This window comes from Lontra canadensis, unplaced genomic scaffold (genome assembly GCF_010015895.1).
Source record: "Lontra canadensis isolate GAN:19392208 unplaced genomic scaffold, GSC_riverotter_1.0 scaffold5, whole genome shotgun sequence".
In the NCBI taxonomy this organism is placed as follows: domain Eukaryota; kingdom Metazoa; phylum Chordata; class Mammalia; order Carnivora; family Mustelidae; genus Lontra; species Lontra canadensis.
The window spans coordinates 33,472,243-33,489,782 of record NW_022630999.1 but is presented as its reverse complement, the minus strand read 5'-3'; the positions used below and the strand labels follow the sequence as shown (position 1 = coordinate 33,489,782).

The 17,540-nt window shown below is 41.2% G+C and overlaps 1 protein-coding gene across 1 annotated transcript in view; it reads right to left on the bottom strand.

Moving 5' to 3' along the window:
* The window catches only part of DOCK2 (dedicator of cytokinesis 2), a 408,294-nt gene that overhangs the window by 217,019 nt on the left and 173,735 nt on the right, over nt 1-17,540 (bottom strand). Inside the window, 1 exon segment of the mRNA XM_032851775.1 lies at nt 16,939-17,034. Within this exon segment, the coding sequence (XP_032707666.1) occupies nt 16,939-17,034 (96 nt within the window).

The following is a 17,540-nucleotide window of genomic DNA, read 5'->3' as shown; positions in this document are numbered from 1 at the left end:
CCGTTTTAAGCACGGCAGTCAAGTAAAGCTAGATGAGTTGTCTGCGTGCTCACAGCAAAAGTCAGGGAACTCAGTACTGGAGCAATGCAGTGGTGGGAGTAGTATGGGAAGTCTACAAGCCACCACGACCCAGGGCAGTCCCAGGAACCACTGACACTAAACCTGAGACCCTTTCTGACTGGCAGGTTCAACTGCCTCACCAGCTGAGCAGAGGTCTCAACGTGGCCTTTGCTTGAAAAGGCTTTCATTTCAAGCTGCTTAAGGCAATTTGCTGTATACCAAAAACACATTTCTTTTTTTAAGTCCAAAGAAACGTAGATTTTTTTTTTTTTTAACGATCGTTATGCTCATAAAGCATGGCTTGCAATAAAAAGAGCTATGGGACAAATCCACACCCAACCAACACCATTTATGTCTGGTGTAAACAATGTTTGAAAACATAATGTTCATAAGCCCTTTTGGGTTGCACCTCAACTTCATTCCCATCTTTCAACCAACTTACAGATTGAATTCCTATTAGTCACATCTATCATCACTACTCCTGAGTTTTCCTGAATATATGACTTTGGCCTGCCTCCTATAGGGGCCTCGGTCCTACAGAAAACCAAACCTAGAGCTTGGTTTTCTCACTGCCACACCGAGCTAGATGCCAAGATAAGCATGCCTCTCCTCCAATACTGACACCCTGTTCCAAACCCCTCCTCTTATCTGATCTCCACAGGTGTGTTCCTACTGGTCCCCCAACATATACTTCCTCTTCCTCTAGCACATTTTAGACATTGCAAGCAAAGGCAATCACCACAAAATTTAGATCTGACCCATGTCACACTTTGGTTTCCTGATAAATTTAGAATGTAAGACTGGGTCTGTCACTACAAACCCAGAAGGGCCCACCTGCCTGTCCCATGGAAGCATGCATCTCAGGCACACTGAGGCACCTTGGCTTCCTTTGACCCATTACGCTAACACATCCTTAAGGGTCTGTTGTACACTTTTCCTTCTGCCTGGAATAATCCACACTATGCCATCCTCCTTGCCCAGTTTCCAGCTCTGTTGGGGCTTCCCACGTAAGGTTTTCTAAGACTACTACCACCACTGCCCTGGATCATAGGAAATACCCCTTCTGGACACTTACCTGGCACCAGGAATTCTTCCTTCAAATTTCTTGACACAGTTAACCTTGTTCATATATTTGTGTCATTCTTTGATGACCGTGTTTCTCTCTCATAGCCTATAATCTTCTTAAGGTAGGAATCCTGCTTATTTTTGCTTATCTTTGTATCTCTAGCACAATGGAATTGAAATATCTGTTGAAGCAATAAATTAATGAATGAATTGGATCCAATGGATAGACATGAAAAAAGTGATTCCCAATTTTTTCCTTGTCTATCAGTTCTTATATGGGGATGATCCCACTGGAGTGTACAAGCCCTGTCTTTCCCCCCAGGAACATCCATCCTTCTACTGACTAGCAAGTAATGTGCCAGGACTTATAATTCTACTATGGTCCACGTGGCACTCAGGACCCAGGAACATCAAACCACTATCATTCTACCCTCACTGCCAACCCCCAACACCTTTATTCAGAATATTGACAGTCCAGCTTAACCTTGTTTCAGAACAAATTGCCATCGTAATTAAATCCCAATGCATTTTGCACATTTTACCAAGATACTGCCTTACTGTATGAAAGAGAAAATTAGTTTTGAAATTAAAGCAGATTGTTAACTATTTTCTCTATAATGTTTCCATTAAAATGCCAAAATTTATCACATGTGACCTAGTCCATTTTACACAAAGCGTAATTTAAAGGCGACAGGGTCTGTCTAACTGAAGAAGCACATTGGGCAGAGCATTTTGTCTTGGCTTAAACCACAACTAAAATGAAAAGACAATAAACATCACACCAAAGGATTATTTGTTCCAAAGCAAGTAAGAGGTTTATTATCATGAATGGCCTCACCAATTCTCAGAATCCATAACTATATTATATTAAATTTCACTCAAATTAAACCAGTACTTTTTTTCTCCTGGCAAAATCTCTATATGCATTTTTTATATCATCAGCTAAACACAATGACCTCCCATTGGTGCTTGGACTTGGTTTCCCAGGTAGCACATGTGATACTGTGATACCCTGGTTATGCTGACACAAAAGCCTTCTTTCTCCTGAGCCAAATGGGCTGAATCATTCTAATTGTTGAAATCAAGATTGGTTCATGTAACTCTTACACCAAGTACCCAAAACCTGACTGAAACCGACCCCACATGCAGACATCTCAGGTGGATGATGGAGAAGAGGGGACGTCATGAACTGTTGTCATTGATTTTTGTTTGCTTGTTTGTTTCAAGATGGAAAAAAATATATGCTTTCTGTAGTTAGGGATCAAAGGGAGAAAATTCAAAGGCCTGCAACGAGCTCACCACTGACCAGACTGGATTTCCTGGAATAGATCTCTCCTTTCACTCTACAACCACGCATCTAGCAGCGCCAGGAAACCTCAGATGAACCCCAGTCCACAATCACTATTTTCCAACAGTTATTGATTCCCTTCTCTGTGCTGATCAAGAAAATCATAGATGCAACCCTTGCCTCATACAGCTTATTATGATCCAGTGAGGGGGGGAGGATTCTGACAATAAGCACACAGCCTTTTCTGATTCATGCACCTGGATGTCACACCCAAGCATCCTCCCCTTCCTTTTGACCCTCTTAATGCTGTCCTTCTTGTTCTCTTGGGATGATTATTTGTCCTAAATTATAGCTATTTCTAGTTCTCCCCTTGTTTCTTTCCCTACTGTATGTGGTGTCCTGAGAGTAGGAACTGCCTTCCTCACCTTATAAAGTCTTATGTGCAGGAGGTCCTTGTTTAACTGTGAATAACTTTGCCATCATGAGCCCTTGTCTGTTCCATGTAGACCCCTGTACTGTGCTGGCTTTAAAGGGCTACTTTCTCTCACAATTTTCCAGCTCTGTCAGACCTAGCCCCTCTTGGCTACCTGGGGATCTCCCTAAGACACACATCTGGTCATTCCCTGGCTTCTATATCTCTAATAGCACCCTGCTGCCATCCTAGAACATAACATTCTTCCTACAGCAAACAAGGTTCCTCACAATCTGACTCCAACCTAGTAGGCTTCGCCCAACTTCCTATTACTTTACACACACACCCCATGCCCGCCTCCATGCCACCTTCCAAAAAGGTCAGAGCCTATTGCATATCAGTGACTTAGCTATTGTTTCCTCTACCTGGGACATTGTTCTGATACCTATCTATTATAAGAAATAATTTTCATTTGGGGAAATGAATGAATATTAGCCATATTACTACTAATTATGATAATAACGTCTCTAGTTTCTTGAAGTTAAAATGGGCTGTTATTAAATGCTTTCCTTCCATTAAATGATTTGTTTCAAGGTAGTTTACAATTATCCCCATTTTCCAGGAGAATAATTGAGGCTTGGAGGGATATAAGTAATGTGTCCGAGTCTATTAGTATGAGGTGGTGAAGGCTGGAGTTCCTTCAAGTTCTGCCAAACTTGGGAGCTTGGGCTCTTACCTCCTATGGCAGACAGCAAGTTGCAATTTAAATGTCACCTCCTCTCTGTAACTTTTTCTGATCATCCCCCGCCCCTGCCATGGGATTAGTCACTCCGTCCTCCGAGTACTCATGGCACTTTGAACAGGCTGCTGCTTATATTATCTTGACATTTCTTTTGTCAATCTCTCATGCACATCTCCACCAGGGAGCAAAGTTCTGGGGGACAGAAATTGTCATCCGCATCTCTATAGCCTTTTGGGTGTTTATCACATTGCCCAAGATCCTACAAATGCTTTGTACATGTTTGTTGAATGAACTGGGAGAAAATATGAAAATGAAAATGTTAAGAGAAAAAATAGTCCATGGTAGAGAGGCCAGAACAAGGCCAGGAGTTCTGACTTCTGCTCCTGATTTTCTGCACAATTTTGAACAAGTACTTTCACCTCCATCCCCCACATCTGTCTTTAAAATGAAACCATCTGCCTTTCTGGCTTCACAGGCTGGTTAGAAGAAAAGTAAAATTATATACATGAAAATGCTTCACTAAGTTTGACTATCTCATTAATTCCTATTTTTAAAGAAATAGTGTTTGAGGGTTTTTTTTTTTCCTGATTATAAAAGGAAAGCAAAATCATTTTAGAAAAAGTGAAGTTACAGAAATGTACAAATCATATGTTGCTTAAGCAGAAGATATAGACATAATTTTAGATTCAGAGCAGGGCCCTCATGCCTGGCCTCTGAAGATCCAGGGCTTCTGATGTGGGGCCCCATGTGTTCCCCTCCCTGGCCTTCAGGGTCCCTGATGACTTTCTTGCCATTGTTAGGGTCCTCTGACTCTTTCTCTATATTTAAGACATAGAATTTCCTCATGTTATTAAAAAATCATCAACAATAATTAATGACTATGCAAATGCATCATTATATAAATGTAGCATAAATCTAGAAAAAGGGGCTTTGATCTTGAGGGGTCATTTGACAGAATTGATTTCTTCGAGTCTCTTTAGAAGGCCAGTGTACCGGACAGAAGAAGATGGTCCAGACCCCTGTAGGAGAAGTCTGCTGCATTGGAGGTTATCCCAACTGGGCTTTTCATGGGGCAGTTCCAGTCCCTCAACAACATTCCCACAGGGAAGGACATTCCGTGATGGAATTTCTCCTAGTCTGGGACTCAAGCCTTTGTTGCAGACATATGGCAGGCAGTTTTGTCTCAAGGGGGCTTTATTCACAGCCCAGCTATAGCAATAGCTCAAAAATACTTCCCAAATCCAGGAGAGATCCCAAGCCAGGGCCACAAAGTAGTTTGTCATCTGATTCACAACACTTGTGTCAAAGTGAGAGGAGACTCCAGCACAAAGGAGAATAATAATGGTTCTTATTTATCAAAGTCCTGCTAGGTGGGTACATAGGATGCTATGAGCTTTACACATACTTTTTAAATTCAATCCAATCCTTGCAGTGGGACTGACAGGTCATAACTATTATTAACACTATTTTACAGATAAGGGCAATGAGGAGCAGAGCTGTGAAGTGAAGAGACTTCCTATCCCTGGAATAAGACCTTCTTACTCCTTAAGGACCCAGGTCCCAGCTAGCAAAAGCCTTTCAAACTCCAGATCTTGTGCCCCAACTCCACAGCCTTAAAAAGCAATGTTAGGCACGAGAGTGCTCAACAGCTAAATGGCAGACATTCTAAAGTTCTAAAGTTTCCAAAGTTCCCCAACGACAAGAAAATGCTGACCTCTCTTCTAGTGCCAGATAATAGCACAGGAGATACAGTGAAGTCTTACCTTTAATAACACACTTGAAATGACTTGTTCAAAATCAGATCTGTCCAGCTCTACTTACAGAAAGTGAAAGACACTGAGATATTTGGAGTAATTTCATTAGGATGATGATGTACCAGTCATGCATTTCCTAAGTACTCATCTTACAGTTCCCAAACTCAGTCTCTGCCCCTGCCTCTCTGGGTGATGACAAGAGCAGCACGGAAACATGCTGCTGGGTAGTGGAAGGCCTCAACACAGTCACCAGCTTTTTCAGGGTTTCAACTCACCTCCCATGTAGAACCACAAGGCATGTGTCCTGGCGCCATGTGCAAGACTGTCATGGCGGCAGCAGCAATGGTAGTGTGCTTATTATCTAGGACCAGTCTGATCTCAGAGCAGAGGTCTGCTTGACTGGGCAGACCAGGGAGCATGCAGTACCTGTTTTAACAAATTTAGAAACTAATATTTCCCCTTAATTCCCACATCTGTGGCACATCATGGAACAGAAGGAAGGTTTGGAGAATGAAGCAAGCTCTTTTTATGCCCCAGCTCTGAAACTTTAATTTGTCTGAAAGAATTCTACCACACAGGGCTAGTAAATTATTTGGGAATTTTATATAAAAATTCTTTATATGAAAGTTTGACATGAAACAAATCTTCTCTCATCTTGTTTTTTAAATCAGAATTCTTTTAAAGCTAGACATTAATCTGTACTTTCAATTAGTGTGTTATTTCCATTCATTCACTCCCATAGCTTAGATAAATGCCTGCCACCTGCCAACCCTGGGCCTACAGACAGGAACCCCAAAGATAATGGGATACAGTCCCCTTCCTCAAGAATCTTAGTGTACTGTGGAACATAGATAGGTAAAAGAAAATTCTATTATGATATGGTAATGCTGTAATTGAAAAATGGACAAAGAACAATGAGGTCACTGAAGAAAGATGATCTTGAGGAATGAGAGAAGATTTCAGAGACTGTGAGATGGAGATAAGACAAGAAATGCTGCTCCCTCTTACAAGCCCTTAACCCTTCCTCGCCACCTATCCAAATTTTTCATGCCATTCAAGAACTAGACCAAGTTACATGAAGTCTACCTTAATAACTGACTTCTGTGCACACATGTTATGGGTTCCTTGGAAGATGAGATTCTTATTCTTTTTTTTTTTTTTTGCATATATATTTTAGGCCATGTACTCCTTGGCATGCAACTGACAAAATCCTTATTAAAACAAAGCCTCCTCACCCACAGGACATAAGCACCGTCTGCATGACCAGATCAAACAGCAACCAAGCTACCCCAACCTAATGATGCTACCTCTTTTTTACCAACTGGAATTTCAAGTCTCTTGTGTAACATTTATTTTCTTTCTTAACCTGATCTCCCCCTAACACATACACACATATTTAGTCTTTTCATCTTTCTCAAGTTTTATCTCAGAAAAATAATGTCCTGGGCATACAGTGAACTGCTTAAAATGGTAGCTTCAAACTCTGTAGACTTGGATTTGGACTCTATCTTCCTCCTTCTCAGGTATGTGATGTTGGACAAGAGGCTTAAACCCTAGGACCACTGTTTCCTTTCTGGGAGGGGATCATAATTTTTGTCAACCTCACAGATTAAATGTGATAATATCCTCAAAGTGCCATCTCTGCCACACCACAGAGTAAGCATCCTAGAAATGTTCATTGTGATTATCACTGACATATGCATCCCTTGAAGAAAACAAATACATCCTTCCCCCAATTCTTTCCATTTTGTCCAGTTATTCAATAACAATTCTCTCTCCTCTCTTACCCTCCTAACATAATCATGCCATAAGGGTGATGATAGTAACAATGTTAAGGAAAAGAATGATGGTTTGTATGTAAATAAAATAAATAGCAGAAATCTTCCATTCCCTCAGAGGGATTCACTGAGGTCATCCTAGATGTCAGGGACCCAGTGTTTCCTGTAGATGCAGAAGTGATGAAGACATTGTTCTGTAGAGCTAAGAAGAATGTTCTCACGACAGTAGGATGAGTATGTGAGGCAGTTTCAGGCTGAAGAGAGCAGAGGGGTCCCAACTTACATGAGTGAAACACGGGTCAAGATGTGCCTCTGAGGCCAAGACATGAAGGAGAAAGAGGTATTTACAAGGAGGTTTTGTAAAGAAAGGTAAGAGGAGTATATTCTAGACAGAGGGAATGTCACGAAATGGAATGGAATGCAATGCAAAGGAGAAAAGGAACATTCTGTAATTAACAGAGCAGTTCCATTGAGTTAGCACAAGAGTGGGAGGTAAAGAGTACAGGGGAAAGAGGTGGGCCATTATACTGCACACACTGAAGGCCATGGTGAGCAGCTGGACCTTCATCTTTGGCCACTGTAGGGCCACTGATGCTTTCTCACCAGAAAGTTCTACTTTATAAGGCCACATGGGCTACAGTATGAAGAATTCAAAAGGGACAAAGAGGAGACAGCATGTCTTGTTTGTAGCTGCAGCAGTGGCAGCAGTGAGAAATAGTCATGGGCAGACATGCGTTGGTGGCATGGGTGGTGGAGGGAAGCTTTGGATTTGAGAGGCCTTTAGACCTAGATCTTGGCAGTCTGCTCAAGAGTGCACGGACAAACTGCACACAAAAGGAGAAGGAGGTGTGAGATAATTTTGCATCTCCATTCTAGCTTTGTTTTCTGTTTAACCTGGTGTTTCATAAATACCAACTCTCAAGGTTCTTATTCTGATTTTACAGGTTCCCAGAATTGAGGAGATCAATCCTAAAGATATCATTGTCATTATAAAGCCACCAAAACCCAGCGCCATTTCAGAGGTTTCTGAAAGTTGCCACGTAGGTCGTCTCATCAGACTGCATGGTCTTGGCAGAGCAGCAGCTGGGGCAAAGTGGTTTATTATCATCTTTAAAACATTTGATGCCCAAAGAACAACTTAGGGTCTTAGGAGTATACGATATGCTATTTAAAAGGAGGAACTCTGTAAACAGTTTTGCCTGAGTTCAAATCTGGGTTCTTCCACTCATAAGTTGTATGATTATAGGCAAGTTATACAACCTCTCTGTGCCTCAGTTATCTCATCTGTAAAATATGAGGACTTGAGGGTTAAGAGGTAAGACACATAGGGTGCTTAGTTCTCTGACTGGAATACAGACTATTTGCTCAATATGTGACAGCTTTATTAGAAATACTGTTTATTAACAAAGTGTTGGGTTGCTGAGTGAATGTCATGAGTCAACCAACCACTTCTGGCATGGAACCGCACACCCGCATGTCCTAGACTGTCGCCTGCTCTCCATGGGACAGAGTTGGGTGGAATTGGCATTAACTACCCTGCTGTGGCCCCTGCCCAAGCATTCTGGAGTCTGTGGGCTCAAAGTATGTCAGAGAGTGGTCATGTGGGTGGGCCATTTGCCATTTGGAAAGTGAAGTCAGAGCTTTAAAAGCCTGACTCATGCATGACTCAGATGTTTTTGTTTTGTTTTGTTAAGATTTTATTTATTTATTGGACAGAGAAATACACAGCAAGAGAAGGAACACAAGCAGCAGGGAGTGGGAGAGGGAGACACAGATTTCCTGCTGAGCAGGGAGCCCGACACAGGGCTTGATCCCATGACCCTGGGATCATGATTTGAGCTGAAGGCAGATGCTTAATGACTGAGCCACCCATCTGCCTCTGATGCAGGTGTTTTATGGAGTCTTCAGCGCTACTGTGAGGTGAAGCACTGGAGGATGGGGTGATCTCCAGCTTTTTTTTTTTTTTCCCTTTTTGAACAAACTGCTCTGAATTTCCAGAGCTGGCATGATGCCAACTGCATTTACCTTTATTTAATCACTCAATACACTCCTCTGCAAAAACCGGGGTAATTAGGCCCAAAATATATCACCCAGAGGCTTATTTTAATTACCCAAAATAAAAGCTAGATCCCAATTTCAACAAAACTACCAGATTGTTTCCCTTCCAAGAATTTCTGGCAGTGTTTAAGTTCCCTGGTTGATTCTCCCTATGAGATTGTCCATCCTCAGCACTAAGGAGGCCAGACACAAGGGACAGCCTTCTGTAAAGCAGTCAGCAGTGGAATGCACTGACCAAGGAAGGTTCCCTGAGCCAGTCCCCTCAGCTACACAAGTGAGCCTGGAAAGTTTTCCTCACACTGCTCCAAGACCAATGGGACAGTGCAACAAACACATGGTCTGATGTCAGGCATCCCTGGTTTGCGTCCCACCTTGCCACTGGCTGTGTGGCTTTGGCCATGGTGCTTTCATCCTCTGGTGCTCCATCAGTTATTCTCCCAAACCATGGGGCGTGTGATGATAGTTACCTGTGAGGACTCAAAGATGTGCTCTATCAGACAGTAGGGATTTCCAGTCCAACTTTTTTTTGAAATATCTCTGAAGATTACAATCAATGCAATGATTTCCACTGTGTCACAGTTTAATTGGTAGCATGTTCTCTGTCTTATGGGCATGAAAATCATGGTGCATCTTACATTTGATAAAATATGATATGTAGCACATAGAAATAATTCCCTGGCAAAATACTAAGTACTCAGATTATTGTAGTTCTTATACCACAGCTTTCTTAAAAGAACCAAAAATATCTGGAAGAGAACATTGGTTCTACAAGAGCTTTTGGACTGGACCAGAAAAACACCAATGATTTCGGACAATACACAATATTTGCAAGTACCTTGCATACATCACTATTCTCTAAGCTTATACTAAGGACAGACGTCCTTAATCAGCACTCCTCCCCCTGAGCTAAGATGTAGTCTCCAAGTGTTTCTCATTGTAGTACTACAGGCTGCCATTATCAACCATCAGAGCTGGCCCATGAAGCAAAATCTGTTTTATGTCCCTGACTCGGGATCTTGGAAGATGTAAAAAGAGAATAGGCATTGGCCAAATCAGAAGACTTAGCTATATGAAAAAGATCTCAAGAAGGTTAGAGTTCATCGCACAGCAGGAACCAAGGTCTAGCAGGGTGACATTGGCATAAAGTCACAGACCTGATTCTTCAGAACAAGTATGGAAAACGTCTCCTGCTCACTCTTAGAGACAGAGAGTTAACGGGTGGTTGCCAGGGGGAGGTGGCTAGGGGGCTGGGAGAAATATATAAGGAGGATTAAGAGTACACGCACCCTGATGAGCACTGAGAAATATATGGAGTTGCTGAATCACTGTATTGTACACGAGACACTAATGTAACACTTTCTTTAATTATACTCAAATAAAAAACTATTCTCCCATTCTCTCTTATCCAAAATGTCCTTTCTACCAAACCGTGCTGCCTTTCTCAACCTCAAACTCCTTGGTAACTTTGGAAAATAAATGTATATCTGATTGATTAGACTCTGGGAAAGAAAGGAGAGGGCAGCAGTCACGTAAAAAAATTGTTTTGCTTTTTGTTTTTGTAAATTTTCCTTCTGCTCATTTGTCGCCATCAACACTTCATTGTATAGGCAAGCAATTTACAGAAAAAATCAGGAATAGTTATTTCTAGCAAATGATAATTACAATGTGCTATGCACATGAAGCGATCCGTCCAAGCCCTATGGTTCCTGTAATTTTAATAGCTAATACCTTTTATGATGTTTCTGCTCCTACAAATAAAAAAAGCAGTTACTATTTAATCCCACATAATGACATACCAACAACCAGCCACCCCACAACCAGTCGAGGCCTTTTCAGGATTTCAGAAGTACTAGTCATGTCTGGTGTTTGTTGTAAATATTAATTGTTTAATATTCCCAAGCAATGGAGACTGACCAATAAAAATTGTATCTGGAAAATTGAAAGTGATGGTTTGAATGGGGCTCTCTCCTTGTCAAACTTCAATTTGAAATTAAATTGGGGCCTTCAGCAGTAAGACAGGGACTCCTGACCTCTGAGTAATTGCTTTCCAACTTCATTTTCTTTAATTTGGTGGAGATATTTTTATTTTAAGAAGTGTTGGAAAGGACTATTTTATGAAAATGAAGCTATATCTTAAGAAAAACCTGGTTATTTCTTCCTTCTAGTTGAGGCGTGTTCCTGTTCCTAGTGAGGTAAGCTTTCTACACACCTCCAGTACTCCCCACTCGGCACTCTCATCGTTATAATTACACCAACAAACTCAAGAGTCATTGAGACTAATGTTACAGCTTGCAATTTAGAACCTCTGCAAGGCTCCTGGAATCAGCCCAGGCAACAGAAAAAGTATGAACAGACGATTCCTTGTACTGCTCCCATACTCCCTGAGATATGGGTTCCTGATATTTAGAAAAAAACGTTCTTTGAAGAAGGAAAAGCATCCGAATCCGAGAGAAAGGCATATACAAATACATGAAGGAATGGAATAACACAGCACTTCTAGGTATTATTTCATTCATTCATTTGCTTAACAAACGTTTATTGAGTACCCATGGTATGCCAGGTGCACTATTGCAGAAGCTGAGGATAAAAGAGTGAGTAAAACATGGTCCCTGCCCTCAAGGGCATCCACAGAATGGAGGGAGGCTGAAACACAGAGACAGAAAATCACAGACTAAGAACAACGAGCCCAGTGACTGAGAATGTCCAGGGGCTCTGAGGGCAAATGGGGGAGCCGGGTGTGGAGGGACTGAAGCCAGATGTGCAGAAAACAGCCCGATTTAGTGGGAGGCTAGAAGGGCAGGCAGGTGAGTAAGAGGGAGCAATCAAGGGCAGCTCTTAACAGTTCTAGGAGGTCAGTACCATAAATGGGGCTCCTGAATGAAAGGAGAGTATGGAGCAGGCTCTAATGGGCTGGTGATGAGCTGTGTTTGGGACACAGTGAATCTGAGGTATTTGAGAGATCCCATCGAAGGAGGTCATGGTTTCCTTGAGAGCACAGACCATGCTACTCATTTCTGAGTCTTTGTGCTAAGTATATAAGAGGTTCTCATAAAATAATGAATGAATAAGTAAATGAATATTATGTACAAGAAACATATATGCAAATGCTTTTCATGTGTTATTTCAATTAATTCCCACAGGAACTCTATGAGGAAGGTCTATTATTACCACAATTTATAGAAAGGCCCAAACCTTAAAAGTTCTGTGATATAAGGGAGGAGTTAATATGGTAAGGTCACAGATAGCAACATCTAAAAAAAAAAAAAAAAGAGAGAGAGAGACGGAGAGAGAGAGAGTACACAGAAACATCATTAGTCATTAAGGAAATCAATAAGTCATTAAGGAAATGCAAATTAAAATCACAATGAATTGTTATAGAATTCATTCGCTAGAATTGTTATAAATCCATCAGAATTGTTACAATCCAAAAGACTGACAATACTAAGTGTTGGTGAGGGTGTAGATAAACTAGAACCCTCATATTGCTTATGGAAATATAAAATGGCCACTATGGAAAACAGCTTGGTATTTCCTTATAAAGTTAGACATATGCTTTCCATATGTCCTAGCAATTCCACTTCTAGATTTCCACACAAGAGAAATCAAAATATGTTCACACAAAATTTGTTATGTTAATATTCACAACAACATTATTTATAATAGCCAAAAGTTGGAAACAATTCAAATATCCCTCAACTAGTGAGTGGATAAACAAAGTGTGCCATATTCATACAGTATAATACTATTCAGCAATAAAAAGGAATTAAGGGGACGCCTGGGTGGCTCAGTGGGTTAAAGCCTCTGCCTTCGGCTCAGGTCATGATCCCAGAGTCCTGGGATCGAGCCCTGCATCGGGCTCTCTGCTCAGTGGGGAGCCTGCTTCCTCCTCTCTCTCTGCCTGCCTCTCTGCCTCCTTGTGATCTCTGTCTGTCAAATAAATAAATAAAATCTTTAAAAAAAATAAAAAAATAAAATAAAATAAAAAATAAAAAGGAATTAAATACTGGGGTGCCTGGGTGGATCAGTAGGTTAACGCCTCTGCTTTTGGCTCGGGTAGTGATCTCGGGGTCCTGGGATCAAGCCCCGCACTGGGCTCTCTGCTCAGCGGGGAGCCTGCTTTCCGCCCACCCCTGCCTGCTTCTCTACCTACTTGTGATCTCTCTCTCTGTCAAATAAATAAATAAAATCTTTAAAAAAAGAAAGGAATTAAGTACTGATACGTCCTAAAATATGGATGAACTTCAAAAAGATGCTAAGAAAAGAAACAGACATAAAAGACATCGAAGTTGCATAATTTCACTTACATGAAATGTCCAAAGAAGGCAAATCTATAGAGACAGAGAGTAGAAGAGTGGTTGCTCAGGGCTGGAGTGGGGATGGAGAGGTAAGGGTGTGATGCAGACAGATTGCAAATGAAAATTTCCGCAATGAAGGAAATGTCAGCAACTGAGTTACCGTCATGGTTGCACCACTGTAAATTTACTGAAACTCATCTAACTGAATCCTTACAATGGTTAAATTTTAAAGTACGCAAATCTCACTCCAATAAAACTAAAAGCAAGCAAGCAGAGGAAGAAAGAATGCTGTGTGATTTAGAAGAGGTAGGGAGTGCCCAACCAGGCTGGTGAGATTTGAGCACCATCCAGAGTGGTGTATTTGTGCTAAACCTTGAAGACAACAATCTGTTGAAATCCTACCTAGGATTGGCATACTAAGGAATTAGAGACAAAGAAAGCAGCATGAGTGAGAAAATACCAGTTATTTTTGGGCAAGATCCAGACATCCATTTTGGTTTAATATTTGGATGGAGAAAAGTAGATGAAAAAGCTGAGAAATGTGGTTATGGCCAGATCACAGAAGCTGAGAATGGTCATAAGACTTAATTTGGTAGAGAGTGGGGACCCACAGAACATTCCAGAGTATGGGAATGTCCTGGCAAAGATTAATGGGACAGCAGTGAGGAATATGTGTTAGAAAGATGAGCAACCAAAGCAGAGCATCAAATGAAAGGCTCAGATAACAGACTGTAGTGAACGGGGGCCAAATTATGCTCACTTGCCTGTGTCGATAATGCAAAGCACAGAGAAATGAAGTGTACCAGATAGAAAGGAAAATAATAAGACACCAGTTACTTGGCACTTCCTATGATCCACGCACTGTTTTAAAAGATGACTGTTCTAAAGGACAGGCAGAGAGTTAAGACCTGCTATATACAGAATGACCCAAATAGATTGATGATCATCTTTAGGTCTGGCTCCAAAGAAAAGGAATAAAGATTAGAGAGGTCATAAAATGCTTATCTAAGGGGTGTTATGGAAACCACAGATATGGAAGCTTGTAACCGAGTAAGAAATGGTGATACTTCTAAAGTGGAAGGATCCTAAGTGAGACAAATGACAAAGACCAATTTACACAGCTGTCTGCCCCAGGAAGGCAGGAGCACCTGACCAGCTGGCCCTCTCTATGGATGTCACCACTGCTTTAAATGCACACAGTATACATTAAGTAAACATGCATTGACATGACTGAACAGAACCAAATGGGTCTAAAGAAAATTGTTACTCCGCTGCTTCTTGGGATCAAATCCTTGCCCAGCTACGTTTTTTTAAATTAACATATAATGTATTATTTGCCCCAGGGGCACAGGTCTGTGAATCATCAGGCTTACACATTTCACAGCACTCACCATAGAACATACCCTCCCCATTTTCCATAACCCAGCCACCCTATCCCTACCCCTCTCTCCCTGGCAACCCTCAGTTTGTTTTGTGAGATTAAGAGTCTCTTATGGTTTGTCTCCCTCCTGATCCCATCTTGTTTCATTTTTTCCTTCCCTACTCCCCACAACCCCCTGCCCTGCCTCTCAAATTCCTCATATCAGAGAGATCATATGAAAATTTTCTTTCTCTGGTTGACTTATTTCACTCAGCATAATACCCTCTAGTTCCATCCACGTCATTGCAAATGGTAAGATTTTGTTTCTTTTGATGGCTTCATAGTATTCCATTGTGTATATATACCACATCTGCTTTATCCATTCATCTGTTGATGGACATTTAGGTTCTTTCCATACTTTGGCTGTTGTGGACATTGCTGCTATAAATATTTGGGTGTATGTGTCCCTTCGGATTACTACGTTTGTATCTTTAGGGTAAATACCCAGTAGTGCTATTGCTGGGTCATAGGGTAGCTCTATTTTCAACATTTTGAGGAACCTCCATACTGTTTTCCAGAGTTTGCCCAGCTATTTTTAAAATACTTTTAAAACACTCAGCACCTTATATTCTGCATCCATGAAGGAGGACGATAGCATATGAACAATCAACATCCCAAACCTATCTGAGATCCCAAACTGGCTTCCTGAAAGCTGAATCCAGCTGTTCAGGGGATCAGAGAATGTTTATAAATATATTTTTTATTAGCTGCCAACACCTAAATATCAGAGAATTTCACATTTTCAGTTTCACTTGAGAATTTGGAAATTGTGGCAACTGTATGGCCCAATTCCACACAGTGTCAATCAATCACAGCTAAGAAGCACTTGTCCTCACTAAACATTAGCGTCCCTGTCTGGTACACTTCATTCATTCATTCGCTCATTCATTCAACAAATATTTATCAAGTACCTACTCTATGCAGGGCACTATTGTAGGATTTGGAGATATAAATGAATAAAACAGACGAAATCCTTACATCTTGGAGCTCATTTTCTCACAAGCAGAGCCAGACAATCAATCAATCAAGGGATATATATATATATATATATATCTCCATATACATATATATATATACACATATATAAACATATATATATGTATTTCAGGTGGTGATAAATTCTAAGAAACAAAGAAGTAAGATGCAGAGATGGAAAGAGGATGGAGAGGTGCTGGTTTATTAAGACAGGGTAATCAGGGCAGGGAAGTGTCTCTAATTAGGTGACACCTGAGCCAAGATCGGATTTACATGAGGAAATAAGCCCTCAGACCTGAGGCAGAGATAGGTCAAACTGAGGCAACAGCAAAAATAATCATGTTTTATGTGTGGGAGAAAAGGGGCAGAGGGCACTTCAGGCCCTAGTAATGGTTTGGAGTTTATCTTGAGTGAGATGGAAAACCATTGGTGAGTTTAAGCCGAGAAGTGACATAGACAAACATACTTATTCATATTGGTGACTGGCCCCTATAAACATTGTTTTTGGCCTGTGGCTTAAAGCAACCTGGTTTAACCGAAGGTTAAAGGGTTAGAGGTGGACTCTGTCTGGAGAGGGAAAATAATCAGACAATGAGGCAGGAATCGCCTGATCTTCAGAATATAGCATTTGTGCAAAAGGCTAACCCAAACTTAACAAGGATGAATTAACTAACGTCTGTGGGCAGAGTTAACATACAGCGAATCCACTTAGAAAACCAAACTCACAGGACCCTGAAACTGGACATTGCTTGACTCTAGTCCAAAAGAAAGGATCCTGGTGGATGTGAATGGGGGACATTCTGCCTATCTCACTTATAAAAAGCTTCTCTCAATCTTCAGTCTTTACCAGTGACATTTCATCCCCACTGGTACACTCAATTTGGTGGACAAGGCTTAGTGTTGCTTTATTTCAGTAACTTGAGTTGACTCTCATGTTATCCCAACTCAGACAAAGAAAAAAAAAATCTGTTTTACTCCAAAACGAAGTAACGATTAGCACTAGGTGTTCAACATGACCTGGTGTTCCAGAAAATCCATTCCTTGACCCTGAACAGTTCGAAATGTTTGACAAGAGGAAGCGATCTACTCACAATCAGAATATGATCCCGTCCCATCGTGATGACCGTCCGGTTCACTGTGCGAAGAAGCTGGACCATGATTTCTTGGATGTGGTGGTAGGTGAAGGCCTGGAACACAGTCAGAGACATCTGTGTGACAACCAGACATTGTATCTGCACACCTCTTCCAAAGGACATACAACAGCAGTCAGACATAGTGGTCATCAAGGTCACCACCAGTGCCAACATCAGTACCACCATCATCATCATCGTAGTCATTGTCATCATATCCCCATGGCCATCACCACCTGGCACTGGGCACCAGGAATTTCACTAAATTTTACTAAATATGTGGCAGAGATTAAGAGCTTAACTCTGGAATCAGAAACTTTTGTTTAAGAATACTAACTACAGAATTATTGTGTTATTGGCTACTTCTCTGAATCTTGGTTTCTTCATTGGTGTAACAGTCAGAATCTAACCTGGAATAAGGAGGGAATTTACTGCAGGAAATTGATTATATGGGTGATGAAAAAGCTGAGTCACAAAGCAAAATAACCTAAGGATTAACAATAGGGGAAGTCACTATCACCACTGAGCTTAAGAGACAAATAGAGGAGGCAGTGTTTCTGGAG